Here is a 12,446-nt window from a genome sequence, read left to right on the forward strand (position 1 = left end):
ACCATCATATTACCCAAAAGATGTCCAACTTGGCCAAAGAGGACTAGACTGTAACATTTCCTAAAATCTTACTTTATGCCTTATGTCTAAGAACAGAATCTGCAAAGAATGTATTGGTCACAAAGCTTGCACATGATCTTTTTCTACGAGCCGTGAGTGGATAATCCCTCTATCAGTCTAGTTTAGTGACATCGGTTGTGTTACAGTCCCCGCCCAGCAGCTGCTGATGCTATTTGAGTGAGAGACGGCAGTTTCTTGTACATTAACCTAAAGTAGCAGGGGGTTTAGCGTCGTCAATGGGAAGCACACGCCACGGTGGAAAAGCGAATACTGTCTAGCTAACTTCCATTTACAACATGGGTTCCACGTCGATTCCGTGTTTGTGGATTACATTTTGCATTCATTTATGTTGTTTTATGGACACTGGAAAAGCACAGAATGCGAAAGAAGGTATGTAAATAAAGTTTGATACCCTCTCATCATCCAGGCTACATCCCGAAAGCTGATCGGCAATGGCGCGAAGTGATATCCAAAGACAGCGCACACCCTGACATTCTGTTGCTTGCGCACGAACGATCATTCCTGTATTTGTGAAATCTGTCAAATGCAATATGTCATGACATTAGTTCAGTGACTTAGAGTGTTGTTACTCAGTAGATCGCAGTCTCTGTGCACATTCACACGGCGTTTGTGTGACAAACGGTCCGTTGTAAGGCTATCTTAGCAGGCTTTTACGCATGGCACCCAATCAAAAATAAGGCTCCGTACGGACGATGGTTACATTTTAGTTTTCAAGGCTACAAGTCTACATTTAGGAAGACTGTCATGCCACTCAGTGTCATATCATACATACATTATGACTAGGAATTAACTTCTATGATCGTTGGATAAGCTAATTACTATCGCATTAGACACCATAAATATGGTACACAGTAAACCTCCTTGTCATTACAGGAGTTCATGTTTGAAATACCTTAAATAAATCAGTTTTTCTACAAACTGGCATGCTCAGAGCGCGCAAGGAAAGTATATATCACATACACAGAGCGATAGAAAGATCACTATGCACTTGAAATAAACCAAAGTATGTTATGTTCATCTTGCTAAAGAAATACGCGTATTAATAAATAAATACAATTGGAAGGAGAGAAATAAGATTAAAATGGCACCAAGCTGTTGACCTTCATTTATACGGGGATTATTGTGTTCGTAAACACACTGTATTGATTTTGACATAGTCTACTGAAGTGTCCGTCTGAAGTTTGAAACTGGCTGTGTAAATTCTTTTTTTAAAGCATATAGGGCTATAATATATGCTCGTATGTCTGATCAATATATATTTAACAGATATTAAGATATTAAGCATATAATAACGCCGTTATCAAACATACTCTCTCACGGCCCTGCGTTCTATGGAGACAAATCGGCAGTGCGCTCTCAGGCTGTATTCGGTGAATGGTTCGGCCGTGACTACCCGCTAATAATCTATTGAATGCCTATACCCGATATATTTTACAAGTGACACTTTACACCAAATTCATGTCGCCGTTGGTTGACTACATCTGAACTGTTTTGGGATAATTTTCCTGTTCGTACTTCTGTCGCCCGTGCACAGCAAGGACTCATGCGTTGATTTTTAATGTGCTAGATTTACGTATAGAGGCAGGTGTTCTCGTCTGACCTTATTGCACCAGCATGCATGCATACTTAAAAGACACACAGATCGATTGTGATTTGTTTGCTATTTTACCTCATGTTGTGTGGTTTGCAGGCTACATGGAACACAAAGTTGTCACACACAACACGTACTTTCTTAGATAAATGAAGATAACGTTACAAGTTGTCCAAAGTCTTTATAGGAAGGAACATGTGTTTATCCAGTGTTTGGTGCTGCAATGTCTTGAATATATAGCAGTATTCTCATGCAGTGTCATTTAGGTGAAAGGTATTGCCATCAATGCCCGTCTGCTCAGCCTGTAAATGTTCATTTTAATAGCTTGCTGCAGAAAGTGGGTCATACGTCTGTCTACTCATCTAGCAGCAAAGTAGACTTTTATAGATTATTAGTCATATTCAGCGAACAGACATTCAGAGATTTAATCGCTTGCTCTACCATTTTATTTCCTGTCGCTAGTGATTCTGTTGGATTCCAAGGCGCAGCAGACAGAACTGGAGTGGATATCCTATCCTCCTAGTGGGGTAAGTGGGACGGACACTAACTAGCCTACACACTTCTGAGAACATTCACATAAAATACTTAAATCAACCCTATTATTTTCACCGTTATCATGCTCCATGTGGAAGTCCTTTCCCACCACAAGTAATAAATACATCTGACTACGAGTCATGAGAAAGTAAGTCATTATTATGAGATAGTATGTTATTATTAGGAGATAGTAAGTCATGATTACGAGATAGCACGTCATTATGAGATAGCATGTCATAATTATGAGATATGTAAATCATTATAATGATATGCATTTAGGAGATCTGTATTACATGAATCCAATGTGCACTTTGCATCAGGCCCTCCGCAACATTCAAGGACAACCTTACGTATGTCCTAAAGTCAATCACACGTTGTGTGTGTGTGTGTGTGTGTGTGTGAGAGAGAGCGATAGAGAGAGTTTGTGGTGATATTGTTCCATATTAATGTATTAAAATGTTTGTTTTTTTATGTGAGTTGGTGCCTCAATTAAAGAGGCAATCTGGGATTGGAACATCGATTTTTTGACTTTTAAATGATTAATATACTGTATAGCCATTTATTATTGAGGAATGTAACTTAGAAATGCATGAGCAATGTTCTTACCCCACCAGAACCCCAAATATATGCTTATTTTACTCCATTGTTCGTAAACAATGTAATTGTAAACAAAACGGTACAGCTTCAAAACATGGTTAAACTATCACGGATGGTCAGTCCTTGCTTCCATATGTGAGAGTCCTTCTGTCTATTTATGAGAGTGGTTACATTTCTCCTGCACCATTCCTCAGCTGTTTACCAAAAAAGTGGCAGGGAATAAGTTTTGTTTTTTGTTTAGGTTTGAATCCCAGATTGCCCCTTTAAAATCCAGACCTACTATCTCATAATTATGACTTACATATCTCAGAATTATGACTTATATATCTCAGAATTATGATTTATATATCTCATAATAATGGCTTACTATCTAATAGTTATGACATACTATCTCATAACTCGTAGTCAGATTTCCTTTATTGGTGTCGGGAATGGGCTTTGTAGACCTACTAACGAGGAAAATCTAGGGCTAATTGGAATGGGAAATTTCAACACGGTCCAGTATAATTATATCTGGCTGACTCATTACCATGCATATGTGCCTCTCGGTAATTGACAGCCACGCTATCCAGAGGCAAGCCTTTTCAAATTTCCACAGTGTCGGACTGAGTTCGACAAAGACCATTTGGGTGGGATGTTTGTTTATGTTAATTGATGTCAGTAGTAGCAGTCCTGAAAATCTATTGGATGGGTGGCATTTAAGTGAAGAGATATTCATTTTGTTTTTGATGTAGCCTAGGCCTCAAGTCAACTTTCCATAATAGCTTGTCCCTAAACATTTTTTACATTTTCATAAATAAAAACATTTAAAAAAGAAATACAAATGTAAGTAATGTGATTGGAAAGTCAGGTATGGAAGTAATCTCAATTGAGCCATCATTTGTTTTTATGCTTATCAGGTATACTTACAGTGCCTTCAGAAAGTATTCACACCTCTTTGACTTTTTCCACATGATGTTGTCTTATAGCCTGAATTTGAAATTGATTAAATTGAGATTTTGTGTCACTGGCCTACACACAATACCTCATAATGTTAAAGTGATGTTTTTAGACATTTTTACAAATGAATTACAAATGGAAAGCTGAAATGTCTTCTGTCAATAAGTATTCAAGCCTAAATAAGATCAGGAGTAAAAATATAGATTAATAAGTCACATTATAAGTTGCTTGGACTCACTCAATAAAAGTGTTTAACGTGATTTTTGAATGACTACATCATCTCTGTACCCAAGACTTACAATTATCTCTAAGGTCCCTCAGTCGAGCATATTGAATATCCCTTTGAGCTTGGTGAAGTTATTAATTACGCTTTGGATGGTGTATCAATACACCCAGTCACTACAAAGATACAGGTGCCCTTCCTAACTCATTTGCCAGAGAGGAAGGAAACATGCATATTTTTTGGGCAATAAGGCACTAAAGTAAAACTACAAATAATGTGGCAAAGAAATTAAATGTTTGTCCTGAATACAAATCTTTATGTTTGGGGCAAATCCAACGCAACACATCACTGAGTACCACTATTCATATTTTCAAGCATGTGGGGGCTTCATCATGTTATGGGTATGCTTGCCATCGGCAAGGACTACCGAGTTTTTTTAGGATAAAAATAAATGGAATAGAACTAAGCACAGGCAAAATCCTAGAAACACTGGGAGACAAATTCACCTTTCAGTGGGACAATATCCTAAAACCCAAGGCCAAATATACACTGGAGTTGCTTACCAAGGTGACATTGACTTTAATCAGCTTGAAAATATATGGCAAGACTTTAAAATGGCTGTCTAGCAGTGATCAACAACTAACTTGACAGAGCTTGAATTAAAAATATATATATATTGTACAATCCAGGTGTGGAAAGCTCTTAGAGACTTACCCAGAAATACCTACAGCTGTAATCACTGCCAAAGGTGATTCTAACATGTATGTGACTGTGAATAATTATGTGAATGAGTTATTTCTGTATTTCATTTTCAATACATTTGTAAACCTTTCTAAAAAAAAACACATTTTCACTTTGTCATTATGGGAATTGCGTGTAGATTTATTTTGTAACACAACAAAATGTGGACTAAGTCGAGAGGGTATGAATACTTTCTGAAGGCACTGTATTTTACTCTGTTAGTTTCTGTTAGTATTTCCTAATATTTCTTTGGGCCTGATTTCAGAACAACAGAGATACGTTTATGGGTTATGTATAATAGTTGACAAATAGATTAAAAGCATGATGGATGACACATTTTTCAGAAAGTGCTCCAATAACAGATCTTTTCTTTCCCTATGTACTTGGAATAACATTTTGCTGCACCACCTTTATGCACCTTTATTATTCATTTGTGCAGCTTTAACACTACTTCATTACCATGTATTACATACAAAGACGCAATACCACAGTAGGACATAAAAAACGTCCGTCATTTACATCGTCGGGTGTTGATTTCGTTGCAAAAAATATATCGCTGATGAGAGCCAATCAATATTAATTTACCAAACTTGTGCTCTGTTCTTTTCTTTTTTTTTAGTGGGAAGAGATCAGCGGGTTGGATGAAAACTACACCCCCATTCGCACATACCAGGTTTGTCAGGTCATGGAGCCGAATCAGAACAACTGGCTTCGGACTAGCTGGATAGAGAAGGGCGATGCCCAGAGGATTTTTGTGGAATTGAAGTTCACCTTGAGGGATTGTAACAGTCTACCCGGTGTGGTGGGCACGTGCAAGGAGACATTCAACCTGTATTATCAGGAAACCGATTCGGAAGTCGGCAGGAATATACGAGAGAACCAGTACGTGAAAATTGACACAATCGCAGCAGACGAGAGCTTCACCCAGGGGGACCTGGGAGAGAGGAAGATGAAGCTGAATACAGAAGTGCGCATCATTGGGCCGCTGTCCAGACGAGGGTTTTACCTGGCCTTCCAGGATGTAGGGGCATGCATCGCTCTGGTCTCTGTCAAAGTTTATTACAAGAAGTGCTGGTCCATCATTGAGAACCTGGCCACTTTCCCAGACACAGTGACGGGGTCAGAGTTCTCCTCTCTGGTCGAGGTTGAGGGCACGTGTGTCAGTGACGCCGAGGAGGAGGCCGACAACTCTCCCAAGATGCACTGCAGCGCAGAGGGGGAATGGCTGGTGCCTATAGGGAAATGTATATGCAAAGCGGGATTTCATCAGAAGGGCGATGCATGTGAACGTGAGTACAGTTACAGTATAGTAACCTCGCTGTATATATTCTATCCATACTCAATTTTCATTAGTGGCATAGATTTTTCCATCCTCTGAAAAAACGTCAGTTTGCAATATTGAGAAATATTACTGAACTCCAAACATGGTTTTAATTAGGGAAATATTAAACTTATTGGTAAGCAGAAAATGTGCCTCATTCAAATGTACATGTTTAGAATAGTTTTTCTCCCTTTGAATCATTATCGCACAGAATCACCCATGCCATGCCTAAACACCAGAAAAATAATCTGTTGAGCATTTTAGTTTTTAATTATGCAAAGCATGCAAATGACAAGTTAGGCCACATTGAATAGTTGTGGTGGCAAATAAAATTAAAGCAGCTGATTTGAAGGCAATAATAATGATGGATAAAGTATGGAGGCCCAGAAATCCTCAGTGTTATAATTGGAATCCATGTTAATTGTTTGATTAGCGGGCTCTTAATTTATATCCGTGGTTCTGTTGACACTGGGATTAAATGATAACTTGCACTTCAGTTTAGCTCAATACTCCTCTGCAAGAGCACTTACCTCTATGGATGGCTACTGGCCAAGGCAATCACTCGCAGAATACACAGGTCTGAAGGAAGTCCATCCAATATTTCAGTATCCCTCTGCCCAATCCAAACGACCCTGACAGAAAGGGAAACAAATAGCCGCCATACTGTGGCATGTAGGCCTCAGGATATTTACGAAGGGACCTAACAGGAAACGCAATTACAGTCAAGCTTGGCTGTGTTGTTTGGTCCTAGCACCAAGCCTCTGCAATTAGCATTAAAATGCTTTATGTCTCTATAATTCCACAAAGGATTATTTTCAGTGGCCACCTGACTTGTAAGATAAAAAAATCACGTTGGATTAAAGGAGAACTACTTAGGTCACATAGCTTAAGTGCCCTGTCTTGTCAGCCAAACACCCCCCCCCCCCCCCCTCACAATGTCCATTAAAGCAGCTGATGAGGGGTACTGACAAGTAATAATTAAAGAGAATGTGTCTCAGCACAAATTAGAAGTCCATGTAGGCTCAGACACTTTTAGGCCACTAACTGCCAAACATGGTCCTTCACCAGCGTGTTCGGCATATACCCTCTTACCCTGTGAAGGGTACTTAGGTGATATTATCAGAAATAAAAAATTGCCTCTTGAGTTATGTTCCCTCAAATGTGGGAGAGCTCGTTCAACACCCGGGAGTCTTTTTTTCTGGTGTTGTTTATGTTATTTTGGTAAGTAGGTGTGCAATTCTGCCCCAGGGACAAAAGCTACATTAAAAAGCAATTTGGGCCATTTTCTGATTCACTTCCAAAGGAGCAAACAATGTAGCATATAGTATAAAAGCTTTGTCTAAAAAAATGCCTGCTTTATTCCTGCTCTTCTGCTTGTAAAGCATTGTGCACATGGCCTGCTTGAACTGAACTGTTGCCCATCCCAGGCAATGAACTGATCCAACGCAGAACCAAACTTGCCCTTAACTTTATAAGAGATTTATTTCGATTGGGGCATGGTTGGCTATTGTATTATGGGGGTAGTAAATCTAAATAAAATGAACATCATACTGCAGCATCAGCAGCTTCTCAGATATGTGGTGATATTAAACTGCCCATTCAGGGGTTTCCTCTTGGAGCAAATCAAAGGGGAAAATACTCAAGTTTTCCATCGGATGAACACCACTGCAATGGGGCCTAGGATGGAAGATGTTTTTTGTCCTTTGTAACCACGACTAGCGTATCCTGCAGGCCATTGCCTTACGACAGTACAGCTAAAGTACTTGCGTTGGATTTCATACAGTCTTTACCCAGGCCTCCCTTTTAGCCTCCTCAACGGGATACTGCGCCTCGCTATATAGATCAGAGATACACATTCCCTCATACGTTCCCCCACTGTCCCATTTTCAATATCTACGGTATCCCCCAACTATAAAATGGCCGTCTGTGATATATCGAGGAGAAGGTTGAAGGAGGAGCAAGTGAGTTGAGCTGTCAGTCATGTCATTCGAGGACTAGCAGCCCCCCGGTGGATGCAGCAGCCTCCTCCAGAACGCCTTGTGATCCGCTCATTCATCACCGTCACCGGAGAAGGGCTGCATGTCTTTCAGTCCTCTCCCTCCCTGTCTCTGTCTCTGTTTAACTCTTTGTGTGTGGCAATCTGCAGCACTATAAATGCCTGTCTTTCTCTCTCTCTCCCAGTGTTAGGAGATTCAATGTTGTGGGTTTTGAAAAAGGCCCATTTGAAGTGTCCTGCAGCGTGCGCAGGGTTTATTTGCATACAAGTGTGTGGTGTTAAAATAGTGGGCATTCATGTTCAGGTTCTGTTCAGCAGTGGCCCACTCACTGAAATGGAGCCACTGAGTCATTTTGAGAAAGAGAGGGCCCTTGTGTTTTTTTCCTGAGTTGTTCTCGAACCCCAGGAATGTATGTTTTCCAATTTTAACACATCACATAATTGTTCCTAAGCAACCAACTCCTGAGAGCTGAATAACTATTGACCTGTATGTTGTCCAATTTTAACACATAATTATGTTGTTAAAGGACAATTCCACCACTTTAGAACCAGTTATTATGATGTTAGTATAAATGCACAACTGTAAGATTTTATATACATTTTTGTTGGTCATACTGCACAATTCCTTGTTTTTGTATTTTTTTTAATCATCGGCATTGCCCTCATATACAGTATACTACAATTCCCAGAGTGCATTTCACCTCCCAAAATGCAATGCTCTGCCCAATCTTCAGTTTGTTTAGTTGGCTAGCAAGCTCAGATGAAGCTTATGTCATAAGTTATGAGTCCATTTCACTTTACTTTTGGGTTGTAAATATATTATAATGTTGACATGAATATCATGCTGAATATATGTTCATGTTATTGTCACCAATCAATTGCATTACACTCAAAAATAATTAGAATTTATATTCTAATGATGGCTAACCCTAAGTTACTGTATCTGATAGTTAGCTAGCCCGACTGCTATATCAGAAATAATAGTGTTTGCAACAATTACAGCCAAGTTTAATCTTAGTGACTGTCTTAAACAACAGTCAAAAAACATGCAGGCATGTTATGAAATGTACAGGCACATCACTACGGAATCCTAGTCTGATGCTTGAAGCCTGTATCTTTGGTGCTAATATTAGCCATGCTAGCTAGCTACATAGCTAACCCGGCTGCATCTGAAATAAAGTGTTTTAAAAAAGAAGCCAAAGACAACCTTAAGAACTGTCCAAGGATCCATCCAACAACACTGAAGACCTATTGGAACTAATAAAAAAAAGTGAACAGAAATTTGCTACGAAAATATGTTCCTTGCAATTAGTGATCCTTGGGACGTGCCTACCCCATTGAAGTTGACATTTCAAATGGTTAAGTTAAGGGTTAAGGTTAGGGTAAGGATAGGGGTTAGGGTAGTGACGTCTCAAGGATCCCAGATAGCAGTACCCATAAAAATATATGTCCACGCAACTACATCGGTGATGGTGGGAGTGGTTTTGCAGAATGGAATTATGGGACTTTGTGCCTTGAACAACAGAAGTATATTGGAGTAAGCTGGCTGTAAATGTCATTAGGTTTCTGAGCGTCTGTTTGAAATATTTCCAGATGTTATTGGACAACCAGAGCAACATATAGCAGGGAGTTCCACTATGATCAAAAAAGCACAGATTTTATTTGTCATCTCAGGGATCCTCCTCATCACTAAAGAATCAATATACATGAAATTATGATATACAATGAAACTGTAGGAGATTGCTAAATACTTCATTATAGCAACCCAAATGTTAAATGTGTTGGAGTTGCCCTTTTTAGTAGCCTATCCTGAAAACTGATTAACTATTGACCTGCTCAACTATTTCTCCAGTGTGAAAGGCCTGCTACCTCCAGTAAACAGATAAAAACAAAGCCTTATCCCAGAGCTATCACTACATGCTAACATGAGAATTAATGAAAGGATATAGCATCCTGCATACACTGATACCATCCATCTTGGGGTGTCAGGAAGTCGGACAGGAGTTAGTCTGGGGCTGATTGATGGGCCGAGGCCCCTGAGGGAAGGACCTAAGGTTGACCACAGAAGCCAAGGTGTGTCTGTGTGAAGGGGAGAGAGGCCCCAGCCCAGCTCCAGGCCCAGGCAACTACTTAGCATTTCAAAGGAAGCCAGGAGTCAGGGGACCCCATGCATCTTGACGCTCCTCCTGATTGATAAGGTGTGAATTTAATGCTCCAAATGGCGGTCCTTTGTAACCGCTACCAAGCTTAATTATGCAAATAACGGTACACACGGAATCACCAGGAGACGCAACTGGATTCAAATCACTCAAGATTGAAGTAATTTGGGGATAGATGGTGGCTAGTCTTGTCACCGCCAGTGTTGGCTAACTTCCTGTAAATAGCTGCATTCTTCCACAGCTTCAGGGTTGTTCCTGTTGTTTTTGTTTGACCTGGCAGATAGCAGAGTGATATAGGCACAGATGTGCCATTGTCAACTATTGCTTTTGAACACAAACATGGTCGACAGCTTACATCGAATCTGAAAATCAATTTGTTTTTGTATTTTGGGCGGATTCATCTAAATAGTATGTTGGCTTATACATGTTTACCAAGTTTGGAATATTATTGTTCATTTTGCTGTAAATTGTAGTGCTTGTTTTGTTAGTAGCTGGAGAGACACGTAGATAGTAAACACCCTCACCTATTTACACACCCCAAATGTATAGTTACTGTGTAATAGAGCATGTGCCTGTTTTGTACAAGGAGAACAAGTCACTGGGAAAAAAACCACTAGGCTTTCATGCTACAGAGCACTTCCAAGCACATTTCTAAATCCCCCCTCTGCCTGCTCTGGGTGTAAGTGGGAAAAAGTGTGAGCTTATGTAATAAGTTATTGATTTTCCTCTTAAAGGAAGATTGAAGTGCAGAGCCACCAGTCTGCAGAGCTCCCAGAGGAGAGAGCCTCGCTGACAACAGACAAGGCCCTCCCTGACACACAGCTAGGTGCTAAGACCCCGGGCCCAGTCACATATCACTTTCACCCACAGGGACAGTACCACTAAATGGCAAGACGTTGTCTTCTGACATCGTGTTCGCCTGTCCGATAGCATGCCTCCCAAGAGTCAGCGGCTGAGCAATTACAAAAAAAGACATCTGTGCCACAGTTTAGATAGCCAAAGAGAAGTAAAGCCCGCAATCTCAAGAGGTATGGAACTGGGGATCGATGGAGGTGTCTGAACCTGTTAGTGCAAGTGGAGATGAGGACTGCTGAGGCACGCGGAAGGGGCTATTGTTGTGCGGAGAGAGAGGGAGCCGGAGAGGTGACTCTTTTGATGACCAAGGGTCATCTGCTGCGATCATCCATCTTCCATCTTGGCAGTGTCCTGTCATCCAGGGCGCTCACGTTACTAAGCGCAAGAGGCAGGCCTCCATTGTCCAGCCCGTCCTTGTTTGTAGCCATGTGTAAAGAAAGTTAATATTCCCTGACCTTATGCATAGCCAATGAGAGACCCCAGTGTCACATTGGAAATGACACAATCTGACACAAAATAGCAAAGGTCTCCATTTTAGGGTCAACAATGTCTACCCACATATCTCTCCTCGTTGTCTTTGTTTGCTTTAAAACAGAGAATGTTTACTAGGATTCTGTCTATTCATGAAATTCAACTTGGGTCTCTAATTTGGCCTGACAGCTCTTATTTAGTGACACATCTATAGATGATTAATGTGTGTCAGTTAGTTACTCTCCATTTTGAACTAGCATGACTCAAAGAGTGCTTACCAGAGGGATAATATATTTGATTTAGCCCCATTTGATCAACAGTTATTCAGCGAAGGGGTTAAATAAATGTAATCTATTAGTGTCTTCTGGACACGTCGGTGTGTCCCGACAAGTTTTTAAGTGGTTTATGTTTTACTATCTGATTTATATTCATATGTACATGAGTTAGTTCCAGCAGCTTATCAAGCGAGATGAAAGAAAAACCTTTTTACCAATGACCAGGCAGCAAGCGAGTAACAACGTGTTGTCTGCGGGGAGACTTATACCGGATACTTTTAGGTGTGGATTTTATACCCTCATTATACCCACTTTTATCTATACATATAATATCTGCAAGAATGACAAACAGTAGGAGAAAACATGAAAGATAATAGAGTTTTCTTTTCGTTTGATATTGCTCTAACCCAATATGCATTAATGTTAGATTAAGGCCTATAATCATGTGAATCGATGCATATCGGCTATTCTAGTTTTGCATATGACTTTGAAACAAATATTTACCAAACCAAAATGAATGGAAAAGAGTGAGCCCAGTAAAACCTTTTTGTTAGGAAAACGAGGGATTTGTATTTAATTTGACATGTGGACGTTCCTGCAGAATGTCAGGCCTGGCAGCATTGTGCAGCTAGGAGACTTGATATCCAGGGAAAAGTTTTATTT

General features: G+C 40.1%; 1 protein-coding gene across 3 annotated transcripts in view; it reads left to right on the forward strand.

Annotated features, from left to right (window-relative positions):
- Positions 1 to 282: 282 nt before the first annotated feature.
- Positions 283 to 12,446, forward strand: part of LOC115139519 (ephrin type-A receptor 7) — a 77,336-nt gene continuing 65,172 nt past the window's right edge. For all 3 annotated transcript variants that reach the window (XM_029677009.2, XM_029677010.2, XM_065026419.1), the window contains exons 1-3: positions 283 to 450; positions 2,135 to 2,199; positions 5,326 to 5,995. In XM_029677009.2, coding sequence (XP_029532869.1) covers positions 357 to 450; positions 2,135 to 2,199; positions 5,326 to 5,995 — 829 coding nt within the window. In that variant the 5' untranslated portion in view covers positions 283 to 356. The remainder of the gene's footprint in view (positions 451 to 2,134; positions 2,200 to 5,325; positions 5,996 to 12,446) is intronic.

Source organism: Oncorhynchus nerka, linkage group LG13 (assembly GCF_034236695.1).
Source record: "Oncorhynchus nerka isolate Pitt River linkage group LG13, Oner_Uvic_2.0, whole genome shotgun sequence".
Taxonomy (NCBI): domain Eukaryota; kingdom Metazoa; phylum Chordata; class Actinopteri; order Salmoniformes; family Salmonidae; genus Oncorhynchus; species Oncorhynchus nerka.